Source organism: Mus caroli, chromosome 6 (genome assembly GCF_900094665.2).
Source record: "Mus caroli chromosome 6, CAROLI_EIJ_v1.1, whole genome shotgun sequence".
Classification (NCBI taxonomy): domain Eukaryota; kingdom Metazoa; phylum Chordata; class Mammalia; order Rodentia; family Muridae; genus Mus; species Mus caroli.
Window position 1 is genome coordinate 50733425 of NC_034575.1, and position 17295 is coordinate 50750719.

Sequence of the window (17295 nt, forward strand, 5' to 3'; positions counted from 1 at the left end):
GAAGATGAAATATAGCATTGCCTTCTATTCTGCTGCATAGTTAAATAAATGTTTATAAATATGAGAAAGTATAAAGAGGTTAAAAAAAAGGAAGAAGAGAGGTTATACAGGGAGAAGAGCCTGGGGTGGGGAGAGGGAGGTAGAGCAAGAAGGTTTGTATAAACAACCATGGGTACAGTCATCCTTTTGGACCCTATCTATTTTATAAATCACACAATACTATCATCAGTGTGCTTTTCAATTTCCTCATGTAGAAAAACCAATAAATCACTAATATCCATGGGTTCATGACGTGGCAGAATCAGTATTGAAACTGGGACACAAACCTCTCGTAATGTCTCCTCAGTGTCAAAAAAAAAAAAAGAAGAAAAGAAAGAAAGAAAGAAAGAAAAAAAAAAAAAAGCCAGTGCTCCACACCCAAACAGCCAACACACAGAGGCAGGAAGTAGTCATGAGATGCAGTCTGCAGTCTAAGGCCACTGCCACAGTTTTCCACCCCTAATTCTTTTTATGGCCCCAAGTAAACCTACAAAGGCCCCTATGTGCTACTTATTTTTTCTAGCTACGTAACAGATATTATCTAACTGCCTGCCATAAGAAGATAATGAAATTTTTAAAAAATTCTGACCATCACAGAACAAAAAATACAGAACTGTACTTTAAAGCCAAACAAACAGAAAGCGCCCGTCCTGAAATTTCAATACCATCTAAACCAAACACATGCCCTTGCATTTTCTTGTGGTTTCTGGTTAACTAGGTCTGCCTGTACATGGTTCAGTCTACCCAAACATAGATACCCTGAGAAGCCTGCATTATCCTGAGAAGGACATATGAACATTTGTTCTGCAAGAAAGTCCCATTCCGTGCCAGGCTTCAGAGCCATCTGCCTCTTTGTGCTTATACACATACACCACACACACACACACACACACACACACACACACACACACATGCGTACACACACAAACACACTTATGAATACATGCATATGCACACACACGTACACACAAATACATGTACAGTGCACTTGCTGAGTGTGAAATTCAAGCATAAGGAGCAGATATAGCACTATGAGACTTCCCGCTTCGTGCAGACAGTGAGAAACACATACTGAAAACTGTCATGATTCCTAGGAAGGCTTTTTGTCTCTTATGTGAGGAGATGGTTTTCTTGGGTTTCTCCTGCCTCTTTCCAGTGCCAGCTCCATGCTGGAACAATGACTCAGAGGACTGGGATATCTTTTTTTTTTTGTGCCGTTTTTTTAATTATGTATTTTCCTCAATTACATTTCCAATGCTATCCCAAAAGTCCCCCATACCCCCCCGCCCACTCCCCTACCCACACATTCCCACTTTTTGGCCCTGGCGTTCCCCTGTACTGGGGCATATAAAGTTTGCATGTCCAATGGGCCTCTCTTTCCAGTGATGGCTGACTAGGCCATCTTTTGATACATATGCAGCTAGAGTCAAGAGCTCAGGGGTACTGGTTAGTTCATAATGTTGTTGCACCTACAGGGTTGCAGATCTCTTTAGCTCCTTGGACACTTTCTCTAGCTTCTCCATTGGGNGCCCTGTNATCCATNCNNTAGNNNANNGTGAGCATCCACTTCTGTGTTTGCTAGGTCCCGGCCTAGTCTTACAAGAGACAGCTATATCAGGGTCCTTTCAGCAAACGCTTGCTAGTGTATGCAGTGGTATCATCGTTTGGAGGCTGATTATGGGATGGATCCCTGGATATGGCAGTCTCTAGATGGTCCATCCTTTTAGGACTAGGATATCTTGTACAACTGTATGTCATCAGAACTTGGCTATGGATCTGTGTTACCGCCAGTCGGTTATAAAATCAGTAAACATTTTTTAAAGATTCTATGAAAACAAATTTGGAGACAGAAGGATCAGCATATCAATAACTCAACAAAGACCTCTCACACTTCATCAGAAACACTGAAATGAGTCTATTTCACACCAAGGAGTGACAACAGGCACATCCTCCTGGAGTCCTTTGACACAGAACAAGCCCAAATTTGAATTGTTGACTTCTCTCCCTGTTCGTTCCATCTGTCTGTACTCTGCAGTCTGTGGCCTATCTGTATTACCTGTCTATGTACCTGCCCATAACAAAGGCCCCTTCTCTCTGTGTTTACTGAATAGCATAGAAGACACAATGTGATGGAGGGACAAGCACTTCTTTACACAGAAATTAGGAGTAGTTTATAAGGGAGGATGTTACCTTATTGACCAGAACAGAAATCAAAACTACAAATAGATATTATCAATCAGCATACATGTGTTGCTTCCAACACTTACAGGGTATTTGTCATGTAAGTTTGCTTTCAATCTGTTGGCTGCTTTCAGCAAACAATTACCACAATGTATACACATGCACATGTATATTATTCTGAGTCAGAGATATGGAAGAGTGCATGACTTAACTGTAAAGCAGTGCATTTAGCTTAGGTTGTAAAAGCCAATTCCACTGGGAAGTCTAAGGCATGGAAGGGTTAGTTATATTGTTCTCTTAAACAAAGACTAAACTTAAACAGGTTGAGTACACAGTAAGATAGCACGTTAAGTATACAACTGCAAGGGCAACTACAGCAGAAGTTCAGTCTCTTAGAAGGCAAGAGGTTATTTGCAGAAAAATCTATCACTACAGTGAGGTTGGAGAAGAAAGAAAATTCCTTCTGCTGAGGAAACAGCCAACCCATCTTGAGACCCATCCCATGTGAGAGAGCCAACCTGACACTAATTTTTTTCAATTTTTTATTAGATATTTTCTTCATTTACATTTCAAATGCTATCCTAAAAGTCCCCTATACCCTCCCCCCCCCCAGCTTCTCCCCTACCCACCCACTCCCACTTCTTGGCCCTGGCGTCCCCCTGTACTGGGGCATATAAAGTTTGTCCGACAAAGGGCCTCTCTTCCCAATGATGGCTGAATAGGCCATCTTCTGCTACTATTAATGATACTCTGGTACATTTGCAGACAGGAACCTAGCATAACTGTTTCCTGAGAGGTTTTATCCAATAGCAGATAGAAGCAGATGCAGAGACCCACGTGCAAATATCAGGCAGAGCTTGGGAATCTTGTGGAAGAGTTGGGGATAAAAGTGGGTAAGCCAGAGTGTTCAAGGACACAACAAGAAAACTTACAAAGTCAACCAACTTGGGGCCATGGGGGTTCACAGAGCCTGGGTCACCAGTCAGGGAGTATTCAGGAGCTGGACCTAGATCCCATACACATGTGTAGCAGATGTGCAGCTTGGTCTTCTTTTGGGTTCCTAACAAGTGGAGCAGAGACTTTCTCAGTCTCTATTCTCTGGTATATTGGATCCCCTTCCCTCTACCTGCATTACCTAGTTGGACCTCAATGGACAAGGATCTGTCTAGTCCTGCTGAGATTAGATGTCCCATGGTGGGATGGTACCCAAGGGGGTAATCCCCTTGTCTGAGGAGAAGGGGAAGGTACAATGGGGGGATTTGTAAGGATGGGACTGGGAAGAGAGAAGGGAGGGGGTTGTGAGCAGGACGTAAAGTGAATAAGAAAAATAAATTACTGGAAGAAAATAAAAGAAAATATCTTCTGGGTGGAGGATCTTTCAAAGACAAGCATGTAATACCCAAGCAATAGGCCAGGATATTGTAGGGCTCCTCCCACAAGTGTCATCCTTATAACCCACTGAAGGATGGGGCAGAAACCCTCTGTTCAAATTGATCTAGAAACTCTCTGTTGTATATTGTTATGTTGGCATTCAAGAAAAAGAAGTCTGAATAGCTGTTTGAAAAATACTATAATTTCATAATTGCTATTTTACTTTTAAAAAAATGAATCAGGAAGCTTGAGCAGCAGTTAATGAAAGAATCTGGGAGCCGCAGCCATGTCCAGGAGCTCCTCACCCACAAACCTACTGTGCGCTCCATGTGTTTTATGTACATTTTCATATGACGCGATTTTTCCTGAATTAAATTTATTCTTTGGTAAATTCAGTCATGTGCATAATGGACACTAATTTTCTCACAGCTCACCCTATCTTATCTCCTCCCATTCCCTGTTAGTGGCTCAAGGGTTCTTAGTTGTGTGTTTAGTATTTCCATTATTTTTAGAAATAAGAAAGCGCGCGCACACACACACACACACACACACACACACCGTAGGAATTTTTTCCTGCCTCTTAAAGATAGTTTACATACACTCCTACTGTACAATGTATTATTGATACCAAACATGGTTGTGTGCAAATCTATTTTCCTTCTAAATGGGAGATTCCTGAAATCAACACAGAGGTTGTTTTAAACAATTGTGCATCCTCAGTTCATAAGTACTTAGAAAGTGCTTATGTGTGATTGTTAAAAATATCACAGTGGAATGACAAATTTTAAACCATTTAGACCCACAGAGTAGTAACTGCAGGCAATATCTCTGAAAATTGAAATCCGGTCTCTTTTAATTTTGTTGATATATTTTAGATAGTTCTCCATAAAAGCAATATCTATAAATAAAGCTAATGTATGCTTGGAGGTCTACTAATGTGCCCAACCATCAGCCCTATAGCTTTTCTTGATATACATTCAACTCCATTTCTGAAAAAGTTTAAGCTTGCACACTGAACTAAATGAATTCAATTTGTCAAGGTCTCTAGCCTGACACAGACTTATTCAGACCAAATCAACAGGTCTCCCTGGGATAGGGGATAAAGATTTCATCTATAAGTGCAATCACTGGACTGGATTATCCTTCTAAAAGATGACTGTAGGGCAAAAATGCATACAGGAGTTGGCAATAGACACTCTCCTTTGCTGGCACTATGCCATATTCCATAAATGGTGTAGTTGCTTTGATGTATCTGTCTGGAAGAGAGTGAGGTTCTAAGTTCTGAGAGTGAATAGCAAACCCTATTCTATTTCTATAAAGTATAATCGCATCTGTCCTCTGGTGCAATTGTGTAGTTTAAGATAAAACACTCTACAGTACAGAGATTATTGTCTTTAAATGTAAGTCTCATTCATCATAGCAGCCAGACTTGTGTCTTGCCGAAAGCTAGTAATATGTCTTTTGGATAAAGTACAAACTTTCGGAGTTAATAACTCCATTGCATTGCATGGATCATACATTAAAGCATAGCCAATGCCTGGATTCATCTATTGTAGTTACATAATCCAGCTTCTTTCACAAAGTACAGTTTGTACCTGCAGAGGCCAGGAGAAAAAATGGTTCTAGAAGTCATTAGTTCATTCATGCATTCATGCATTTATTCATGTATAAAAGCTGTTTATTGAATGCCTACTATGTACTATGCATAGGCTCTATTGCCACTGAAGAAAACAAGACAGAAAAAAAGTGTCCTTATTGGATTTATTATTGGTGACAGTTTAGTGAAAGGAACAGAAGGACAAAGTAAGCCAAGTTCAGATGATGGGCCATTTCAAAGATCTTTCTGAAGAGAGTGAGATTAGAAAAGAGCATTGATGCAAAGACAGCCCTCTACATAGAATTTAAGAGATTTTTACAAATTATTTCAAAAAATGGATGTGTGCATGTGTGTTTACATGCCTGTGCATATGTGTGTTCACATGCCTGTGCATGTGCATGTTGTATGTCTGTGTTGTATTGGGGTGTGTGTGTGTGTGTATGTGTGTGTATGAGTACATGTGTCTTTAGAGGCCAGGGGCATCAGATCCCTCTATGAGCTATAAAATTATAGGTAACTGTGAGCTGCCAAACATGGGTCCTGGAACCCAAACTCCCCAGCAAAAGCAGCATGTACTCCTAACCACTGAGCCCTGGCTCCAGCCAACCGTCCACGTAGAATTTAGTATAGCTGTGATTATGTGCTACACTATGGATAGCAAATCAATCCGTTTGCCATAAAGTCAGTCAAGAACTTGTACTCAACACATTGTGAATGCTTAGATTTTCACCAAACTTCTGAGTATATAGTTCAGATATTTGTAGGCAAAGTCTCAGTTGTCCAACTACTAGTGAATACCAGCTGTCTCTTGAGAGATCTAAAAGCAAGGGCTGGTTAGGCGGTTTAGCAGATAATGTGTTTGCTTTGCAAGCCTGGATATCTAAGTTTTATCTCCAGAAACCACATAAAGAAGGAAAGAGTAAAACAACTTTACAGTGATGGTCTCTGATCTCCACATGCACACTATAGCATGCACAAGACCCTGGCCTACAACACACACACACACACACACACACACACATACACACACACACTACTAGATAAGAAAATCAAATATACCTAAAAATAAATTAGCACTAAAAGATGTTTAGTTTAGAGACTACAATATGGCTTGATGGTTAAAAGCACTGGCTATTCCCCAAAAGGACCTGGGTTTTATTCCTAGCACTCATATGATATCTCTGTAACTTGAGTTCCTGAGGTTGGAGGTCATCTTCTGGCCTCTGAAAGCTTCAGGCATGCATGGGATATATCAGTATCTATACCACAAACCACACACACACACACACACACACACACACACACACACACACAAAAATCAGACAAAATAACCATATAAATAAACAAATAAATAAATATTTAAAAAATAATAGTATTTCGAATGCTCATTGTCTCAGTAAAGGTCAATACCTCAGTTCTAAATTTTACATGAGGAAGTATGAACTCCAAAGGCAGCTAAGAGGTTCAAAATGGAACTCTCATCTCTCTCATTCTCAAATCACTTCCCTGGGGAAGACCCCACTTCCATCACCAAGTCCAACACAGACCTGGTCAGGGTGATCAGGCATTTTTCCCTTCCATGCATACTAGGAAGGAAAGAATGTTTTTATTACTACTGAATACAGAGCTGAGTCATTTGGGACATCAGCACAGCAAGTAAATCTGGCTAATAGAAGGGACTGGGTTAGGCAGGAGCAGAATAAGATATAGTAAGATGCTGAGTCTAGGTACACTCATCTGAGCATAGGCCATATTTCAGCCCATTCTGCTTACTGATTATCAGAAACTTACTAATTCATAGATTAATAAATCATCTTTTCTATTTCTTATCCTAATACAAGTATGCTACAGAAAGGGTCTAAATATATACAATAAGTCAATTCTCATTTAATATTAAAAGGAGGATATTCCTCAATATACACAGAGAACAATTCTAAATGCCTCAGAAGAGAGAGGTAAGGTCTCTTTATTTCATTAGTCAACACTTATTTGATTGATACACACCATGTTTTCAGCTCCACTGGAATATCAAAATGTATAAAACTCCACTTCCCTGGGCTCATAGTCAATATCTTACAATCCATCACTCTGACCAGGGTCTTCTTATCCATAATACTTAATAGGCTTCAGGGTATTTCTAAAACACTTGAGTTTAGGACCACAGAATGAGAGCCATTCATCAAAATCCTTGGCTTCTGAGCTGTCATCTTGTGTCTGTCTCACCCTTTTTATTTTTTATCAAGCACCACAAAGTCCTTTTTTTTTTTACTGTATTATTTAATCTTCACCATTGAACAGAGACGTCAGAAGTCCAAGACACCAAGTGCATTTCAGTCAGTGGGCTTCAATGTGGAATTCCACTCCAGCTACTCCCCTTTCATGTTTCTTTTCACATGTGTGTGAGAGAAGGGATTCCTCAGTCACACTAGTGACTGTGTGTCTAACAGGTATAGAACAAGGCACCACTAAACATAAAATCAAAGTTCAGGAGATTACAGATTTGAGATTTTTAATATGGTCATACTAAAGAGACTTCTACCAGTTCAGTACCTGAATTTGATTATCTCTTTTCCCATAATACAAATTGGTGCCTACGAACATATTGAAATGTTCAAATCTGATTCAAATTAGATTCTTTTCAGTAGATACTGAATAGACTGCATAATATATGCATAATTTATATGATTCTGTGTGCATATTGTCTTGAAGACCAGAGGTCAACCTCAGGTGTCATTCTTCAAGAGTCATCTATTGTTTTTTATTCATTTGTTTTAAGACATGATATCTCATTAGTTAACATGAAGCTCACTCTAGATAGTCAGCAAGAGGGATCTTCCTGCCTCTACTGCCCAGGCCTGTAGTTACAGCACATAGTAGCATACATGTTTTGGGTTTTTTAAAATTTGTTTGTTAATGTGAGTGCTAGGGACCAAATCTGGGTGCTCGTGTTTGTGCAGTGTCTTTGTTAGGGTTTCTATTGCTGTGATAAAACACCATAACCAAAAGCAAGTAGGGGAGGAAAGGGTTTACTTGGCTTACACTTCCATATTATAGACCATCATTTAAGGAGGTCAGGACAGGAACCCAAACAGGTCAGGAATCTGGAGGCAGGTGCTAATGCAGAGGTCATAGAGGAGTACTGGTCACTAGCTTTTCCACCAAGGCTTGCTCAGCCTGCTTTCTTATAGAACCCAGGGCCACTCACAATGGACTGGGCCCTCCTTTGTTGATTACTAATTGAGAAAATGCCCAACAAGCTCACTTACAGTCCAATCTTGTGGAAGCAATTTTTTTCTCAATTGAGATTCCCTTCTTTCATATACCTCTAGTTTGTATGAATTTGACATAGAACTCACCAGAAGATGCAGCAAGCACTTTACCAACTGAGCCTTCTCCTTATCACCTGTTTGAATTTTGAGACACTTCTTTCAAATGCTTTATTTAACACTGTTGTCTTTTATTTTTAATCAACACAGAAGGTGCATTTTCTTTTTGTAGATCAATAACAGATCCATAGTTCCTTTCCTGATTCCAATAATTCTGGCCAAGGCCAGTCATGTAAAAAAGGTCGCAAGAGTTTCATTATGCAATGGGGAAATAAAATCTCCTAAGAAATAACTTTTCAAACTTTTGTAGATCTTGACTTCTTTGCCTCAAATTACTTTCCTTCTTTCCCATCACATTCATTGTGGGAAATAGCTTCACTTACTGGAATAACATTCTCTGGAGAAATTAATGTGATCCTTACTGTCCAGTCACTTTGAAAAAAATAGGCTCAATTCATCCCAAACACAATACCTTCTCTCTCCTCATACAGTGCAAAGAATGAAGGGAAATAAATGTTTCTATAGTATTAGGGTTTACTTGGGATATAAGCCATGGCTTGGATCCCAGATTCTTCATACAGTACCAGTATGCCTGGTCCAAAAGCTCTGTGCCCAGGTAGGGTTCCTGTGCCAGACCTGTCACTTACACTTGGTACTGGTAGTACATGATAAATTGGTACCATCTTCTTGAAGATGATAAAGGGCAATGTTGAAGTAGGGTTGTCCTATTCATAGGCACCACAGGAGATAAAATTCCATAAATGAGTAAGCTAAGCCAAGAAAGGGAACATAATTGATGTTCAGTGGGTGAATTTGTGACCAACAAAGATGACATAGGAAGAGAAAGTGGTGTATAGAATCCCCAAATAGAGTGGGACAGCACAGATCACCTTTATTCTGTCTCTCATCAGCTATAGTGCCTCAGTAAAACAAAAACACCAGGAGCTCATTGTGCAGACAGTACTTCAGGGAGAGGGTAGCCTCCCTTTCTCTCCTTTCAGCTTTCTTTGTTGCTCCTTGGTCCATTTCTTCTGTGACTTATGGTGGTTTGAATGAGAATGATTCCCCTATAGGAGCTGACACAGGAAATTTCAGGATATCCCAATATAGAATTTTGTCACATGGTTACTAATAATCTCTCTGATGCAGGTCTACAAGGAAAGAGGGTAAGGGAGACTACTGAGAGAAATGCAAACTATACAACTTAAAGGGAAAAGGAACACCAGGAAATTGACCTGAGGAAAGTCTTGTGCTGAAAGAGATATGAAGATGAAAGTAGGACTAGATCTGAAATGGAAAAAAAAAAAAAAAGGAGCAATGCCCTCAGGACAAGACCCCACCTAGCAAAGCCTTCAACTCTCCAACTCGACAAAAGGAAAGGCCTGAGGAATTCTCTGTTCCTAAAAACCACCAACAAAGGAAAGCTTCTGCAAATGTAGAAGGCCAGACTGTCCCCACAACCGAGCAACCAAACTTGGTGGCATTGTCTAGAAGCTACTGCTTTGATCCTTTAATGGGGAGTATTCAATTAAGAGTCACTGAGGCCCTGAGAGACCAATGTGTAAAGTTGTGTAAGTGAAGCCTGATTATGTTGGAGACCCCAAAATATTGGACATGCTAGTTGTATACGACATTTTCTAGCCTATGAGAAAAAAGTAGGTTGTAGGCAGCAAAGCTGGGAGAGTGAAGCCATCTTTGCCCTTTGACATCAGACTTGGAACTAGAGCATTTGTACTTTGACCTGCTGGGTTTCAGTCTTGCTTTGGTCCAATATTTTCTCACTATGTCTCTATTCCTCCCTTTTAGAAGAGTATATTCTGTGCCATTGCATGTTAGAAGTATGGAATTTGCTTTTTAATTTTACAGGAAGCACAATTAAGTGATTGCCTTGAGTCTCAGAAGAGACTTTGGAATTTTAAACGGTGTTGATGCTGTGGAAGACTGGGTTGACTGTTGAAGTTGGACTAAATGTATTTCACATTATGATATTGACGAATCTATGAGGGCTAGGGAGTAGGTGTGATGGTTTGAAGGATGCTTCCTGTAGGCTCATGTATTTGAATATTTGGTGCTAGTTGGTGGAACTGTTTGAGAAAGATAAAGAAGTGTAGCCTTGTTGAAGGAGGTGTGTCACTGAGATTGATCTGTGAGGTTTCAAAGCATTCATATGATTCTCGGTGTTCTTTTTGTGTCTTATGGTTGTGGATCAAGATGTGAGCACTCACTATTCTTTCTCTCTGTCATACCTATAGAAACTGTAAGCCAAATTATGCATTTTCTTTTATAAATTACCTTGGTTGCTGCATGTTATCACAGCAGTAGAAATGTCATCATGATAGATTTGATTATATTCAAGCACATACAGAAGAACAAAACTAGTGAATATAAAATTCTAAATGCCATAAACAACAATTAACTCTACTGAGGTCCATGGGCAATTGGATGGCAGGTGTTAGGAGTTGGGTGGGGGCAGAGATAGTATCTAAAACAGTATATGGCTCAGAGCAGACACTCAAAAATATCTGTATGCTAAAAGGTCAGATTTAATTTTTTTTAAAGATTTTCTCTTTTAAATAATGTCATAAGGAGTAAAACATAATAAATGAAATTAAATAATCAAAATAATAGGGAAATATATAATAAAACGTTTCAGAGAACGTTTCAAATTAAATGATAGAAATTTTTGTTTAACTAATCATTGAATGTCTGCAATCAAAGTATCAAAATACTGTAGACTATCAATTTTAGACTGGGCTCTAATAACAACTTGAGATCTGAGTCTGTGGATTCATGTGTACATGACAGTAAAGCAAAAGAACACCGTAGTTATGTAACAGTGTCAATTAGATGCTAATTTGCTGAAAAGTATCAATGACATTACAAACCTTTTTCACATAAAATACATACATATGGACACATGTATATATACATAGACATTAAGTGAGAGGCCCAAAATTGTTTTTATATCTTCAAGAATCCTTCCAAGTGAGGTGATGATGAATATATTCTGAATCAAGGTGTTACTTAATATGAGGTTATGGGGAATAACATTACCCCCTCCATTGCTGACCAGAATAGAAAATAATGACAAGATGTACCTCATAAGAAATTAATATAAAACATGTCAAATATATAAAACTATGGTTTTCAAAACACTGTGTATCAGGCCACTAAGAACATATAATGAAGGGTGTGTCTGAAACACATAAGAGAAGTACTGTGGATACCACAACATATTGCCTGGAGAAAGATCTCAGGGTTTGGTTCACTCAAGTAGATTTTTACTCAGGAGATGGCTGGACATTTCAAGTGGACTAAGGTAACTAGAATTCCCAGGACAGAGTCCTTAAGAAAAGAGAACAGCATAAAGAGAAAACAAACATCACCTTCAACAAAATCTTCTTTAATAAACACTTAAGTAACAATCAGGACACGTGTGTGGAAGACCTGCATGCTGTTCTCTAAAGCAACCAAGCTGAGCATAAGCAGAGAGCCATGCTCAAACTAAGACACATTTCTCTGTTCCTTAGAGAAATACGTGCTAACATCAGATTTATCAGTCTAAGATTAACTGCTTTCTTCTCAAATTCTAGAGTAAGACAAGGATTCTATTCTTTTGCATGAAGAATGATGCACATTATTCTGAAGGTTGTATGCACTGCATGAATGCAACACAAAGAAACAAAAAGGCATACATATTGAAGGGGAGGAACTAAGCCTGTGTTTTATTTACAGTCAACATGAACTTTTATATAGAAAGACAGATGGCCCAAAAAGCTACTAGAACTAATCAATCCTTTTAGCATACATAGAGGATAGGAAATCATTATACTAAAATAAATTCCATTTCTGTATACTATAATGAATTAGAAATTTAAAAGTAATTCCATTTGTCCTTCCCAGACCCTTTTTATCCAGGTCACACCAAAACACACAGCTGCTTTCCAGGGACTCACTAGATTCCAGAAGATTTCCTACCAGGGACCCTCCAGCCAGCCCAACTCCTGTGGGTAGACTACCTGTGTGTGCTTTCCTTCCCAGCCCCCTACATTTGAATCACCCTAAACCTTCAAAGCTGCTTCCTCGATACTGATAACACCTCCCAGTAACCCTCACACTCCTGTTCCCTACAAGGGACTCTCCTGGGAGACTCAGGCTAATCTCTCCATTTGTGGTTCACCAGATCTTTGCTGAGCTCTAATACTTAGATCCAAGAACCAGTGCACACTACCAGAGAAAATTTATTCCAAGCTCCTTAACTAAGCCACTTAAGTCACTAGACTGTAACTGAAAAGGATGAAAAGTTTAGATGGGGCCTGTAGCTCCAAATACAAACTTGCTGTGCATTAGGGCCTTTCCAAATATGGTAAAGAGACATATTGCCAAATAAATAAATAAATAATCAAAAATGATTTGAGTAAAAAAATAAAGTAAAGCTCAATAAACAAACTAATTATTCTAGATGTAAAAATACCAATGCAGAAAAGAAAACAATGCTTAAAAAAAACCAACAGCAAAATAATAGATCTGCTTCCTAAACCACAAATCCTATAGTAATATCCTCTATTAAAATTTGAATTAGAAGAAATTCAAGATAAAAAGTACAAAAAGATGATTATAACTATGGCCAAAAACTCAAAGTAGATAAAGTCAGAGACAAAAATAAAGTTGGAGTGAATCCAATATATAAAAATGGACTTTGAATTTTTATGAAAACCCAAATAGAAATGAAAAAGTCAGTAGGACAATTAAAACCTCACCAACAAAATGGATCCTGCCCAAAACAAACCAACAAAATCCCCCCAGAGATTTAGGGCTAGAAGACAAATAGAGGATTGTCTCATTCAGGAAATGTCAATCAGCAGGATTTTTTTCTTTCATGTAAATAGAATATGGGATAGTTTTGGAACAGCATTGTGCTGGCTAGCTATATGTTAACTCAACATGAGCTAGAATCATCTGAAAGGAAGGCACCTCAATAGAAAATATGCCTCCATAATAATTGGCTGTAGGGCATTTTCTCAATTAGTGATTGATGGAGAAGGGTACAGCCCATAATAGGTGGTGCTATCTCTGAGCAGGTGGTCTGTAGGAATACAAGTCAAAACCCCTTTCATCTTCTACTTGATTTCAGTCTTGGTGTTTCACTGAAGCTGTAGTAGGCATAAGACAAAGACTTAGTCTCTAGATTATGGTAATAAACAAAGAATACCATAACCAAGGAATGAAGATGTTCTTTTATGCCCCACACACAGAAAAAGAACTGTCTATCCAGGTACAAGATGCTACAGAACTTCAAATAAAAAAAGAAAATCTTCACAAAATATTATAGTTAACATATTAAAAACACAGAATAAGAATAGGTACAAAAGCTGCAAAAGAGAAAATCCAAGTCACTTACAAAGTCAGAGCCCATTAGAATAACTCAGATTAATCTACAGAAGCTTTAAAAACTTGAAGAGCATAGCAAGGTATGTACTCCAGCTTCTGATAGCAACATCAATAAATATTACATACCCTGCAAAAGTATCTATTAAAATTGAAGGAGAAATAAAAATAGATTAAAGGATTTATGACTACTAAGCCAGCTTTACAGATAACACTAAAGAGAATATATCAATTACTTCACTGAAATATAGTATGATTGACAAACATTTAACCAAATTAACAAAAAGACAGAGAATCCAATTTTTTTAATTAGAGATTAAAAATGGAGCCATTACAATAGACACTGGGGAAACTCAAAATCATAAGGTCACACCTTAAAAATCTATTTTCTACTAAACTTGAAAGCATAAAAGAAATGCATGAATTCCTACATATTTATGCTCACCAAAATTGAACCAAAATGAATTAAATAATTTAAGTAAACCATTACATCCAATAAGATAAAAGGAGTAATAATCTCCCAAGTAAGAAAGACCAAATCTCCAGACCTCCCAAGAAAAACTAACATCAATATTCTTCATTATTCCATGAGATAGAAAATGAAAAAACATCGCTAATTTTGTCTTAATAGAACTTGTATTATACCCCGATCCAAAAACCAGACAAAGCCCTAACGGAGAAAGAATATTATAGCTAATATCTCTAATAAACATGAATACAAAATTTCTATATAAAACTTTTGCATACCAAACTTAAAGATACACTTGAAAGATTATCTAGTATTATCAACTCAGCTTTATATAAGAAATCCACAGAGGGTAACATATAGAAATCCATATACATAATCTATCGCACGACTAGTCTTACGGACAGAAGACATATGGTTATTTTATTAGATCTAGGAAAAAAAACTTTGACAAAATCCAAAATTCCTTTAAGATCAAGATCCTGGTGAGTTTAGGAATATGTGAGTATCCTGGTTAGTTTCATGTCAATTTGACACAAGTCTAAAGTCATCTGAGAGGAAGGAATCTCAATTAAGAAAATGCCTTTATGAAACTGGTCTGCAGACAAGTCTGTAGGACACTTCTTTAACTAGTGATTAAAATGGGAGGACCTAGCCCATTATAGGTGGTGCTACTTTGGGTCTGGAGGTCTTGGATTCTATAAGAACATAGGCTTATCAAGTTATTTTGGGCTGGTGGTCCTGGGTTCTATAAGAACATAGGTTTATCAAGTTATGTGGAGCAAGCTAGTAACCAACGTTCATCAATTGCTTCTAATTCAGATCCTGCCTCCGTGTCCCAGCCTTACTTGAGTTGCTGCCCTAAATTTCCTCAATAATAGACTGGTATCTGGAAGTGTAAAGGAAATAAATGCAATTTACAAACCTGCAGCCAACATCATTCTAAATTAAAACAACCTCAAAGAATTTCCACTAAAACCAGAAACAAGATAAAGATATCTATTTTACTCTGCTTATTCAATATAGTACTTGAAGTCTTACTCAGAGGTGTTAGACAAACAAAGGCAATTAAAGGGGATATGAAATTGAAAAGAAGTCAGTGCAGATGATAATATTCCATATATAAAAGACCATAAATTCTTCACCAGAAAATACCTACAACTGATAACCCTATTCAGCAGAGTAGCAGAACACAAAATTAACACATAATCTGTAGCCTTCTTATAAAGAATGTCACACCAAGAAAGAAACAGGAAAGCAATACCATTCACAATTCCCTAAACATAAATAAAGTACCCTGAACTAAACTTGGCCAAAGAAGTAAAATACTTAAAGACCCTGACAAAAAGAAGTCGAAAAAGACCCAAGGATGGAAAGACCTCCTCCCATGCTCATGGTATGGTAGGATGAATACTGTGAAAATAGGCATTCCACTGAAATCAATCTACACATTCAACTCAATCCTCATCAAAATTCCTACACAATTCTTCACAGAAATTGCAATAATAATTTTAAATTTCATATGGAAACACAAAAATCCCAAGATTGCCAAAACAGTACTGAACAATGAAAGAGCAGATGTGGATATCACCATTCATGATTTATTTTATTTAAGTTATCCTAAAGAACTATAGTAGTAGAAATAGTGCCTGATACTGACATAAAAACAGACTTACCAATGACATAGAATTGAGCATTGTATTAATCAGAGTTCTATATAGGACCAGACTGATAGCATTAATAAATTATATATGTGTGTGTGTGTGTGTATACATTTATGCTTACACACACACACACACACACACACACACACATATATATATATATATATATACACACACACATATTAAAGTGATTTATTAAAGTGGCTTACAGGCTGTGAATCAGCTAATCTAACAATGACTCTCTACTAATGGAAAGTCCAAGAATACAGTAGTTGTTCAATCTACAAGGCTGGAGATCATGGTCGATTGTCAGTATACATTGGAATCCTGAAGAACTAGGTTCTCATACCAGTGAAGGTTCTAATACCTTACAGCAAGAAAGAGGAACTTGTCAGTGACAAGGAGGGCAAACAGGCAAAGACAGAAAGCTTCATTTTTCCATACCTTTTTATATTGACTGCCATCAGAAGATGTAGCCCAGATTTAGGACAGGTCTTCTCATCCTAAATGATCCAGATTTAGGGTAGGTCTACATACCTCAAATAATCCAAACAAGAAAAGGTCGTCATAGAATGCCCAGCTGCTTGGGTTCCAGTTATTTCAGAAGTATTCAAGTTGACAGCCAAGACTAGCCATCACAAATACCCATGCATACATCTACACTCCCGCACCAACCTGATTTTTAACAAAGAGAACAACAATATAGATCTTCAACAATAAATGGTGCTGGTTGAGCTAGGTAGCCGCAGTATGGAGAAGAACAAAACTAGATTCTCATCTCTCACATTGCACAAAACTTAACTCCACTGAGGGTTTTGTTTGTTTTGTTGTTAGTTTTTTGGACTTGTTGACCAGAGGGGCCAAAAGCTGTCAAGTATGATAGGATATTGACAAATGTTCCTGGTTTCTCTCCAGAACTTGACAAGAAGACTCTATGAAGACACCACAAACTCAAGTCTTAGAAAACAGAGAAATCAAACTGGTATTCACCCACTAGATATCTAGTCCTGGAAGGTGCTATTCACATTACCAGAGAAGAAAAGTAATTATCAATCCTACCTAGCTGTGAGGCCTGAGAGTTACTATCATGACTTTCCTAGCAAGACATTCTCACTGGTACAAGGTGGCATGAATATCATGAGAGCAAGTAAACGTTTTCTGGATTTAAGTCCCAATCCACAAGATGAAACCTATACCTAGTACCATTAATAGGATGAACATTAATGGCTAGATAGTTCCTAGGCCATAGGGAGAACCTACTAC

General features: G+C 38.0%; 1 protein-coding gene across 12 annotated transcripts in view; it reads right to left on the reverse strand.

Annotated features, from left to right (window-relative positions):
- Pde1c (phosphodiesterase 1C) overlaps positions 1-17295 on the reverse strand; it is a 535503-nt gene that overhangs the window by 197668 nt on the left and 320540 nt on the right. Inside the window, exon 1 of one of the 12 annotated variants that reach the window (XM_021164317.1) lies at positions 16477-16512. The exons of the other annotated variants lie outside the window; for them this stretch is intronic. Within the exon in view, the coding sequence (XP_021019976.1) occupies positions 16477-16496 (20 nt within the window). The 5' untranslated portion in view covers positions 16497-16512. Of the gene's footprint in view, positions 1-16476; positions 16513-17295 lie in introns of those variants that run through there. 12 annotated transcript variants of the gene reach the window in all.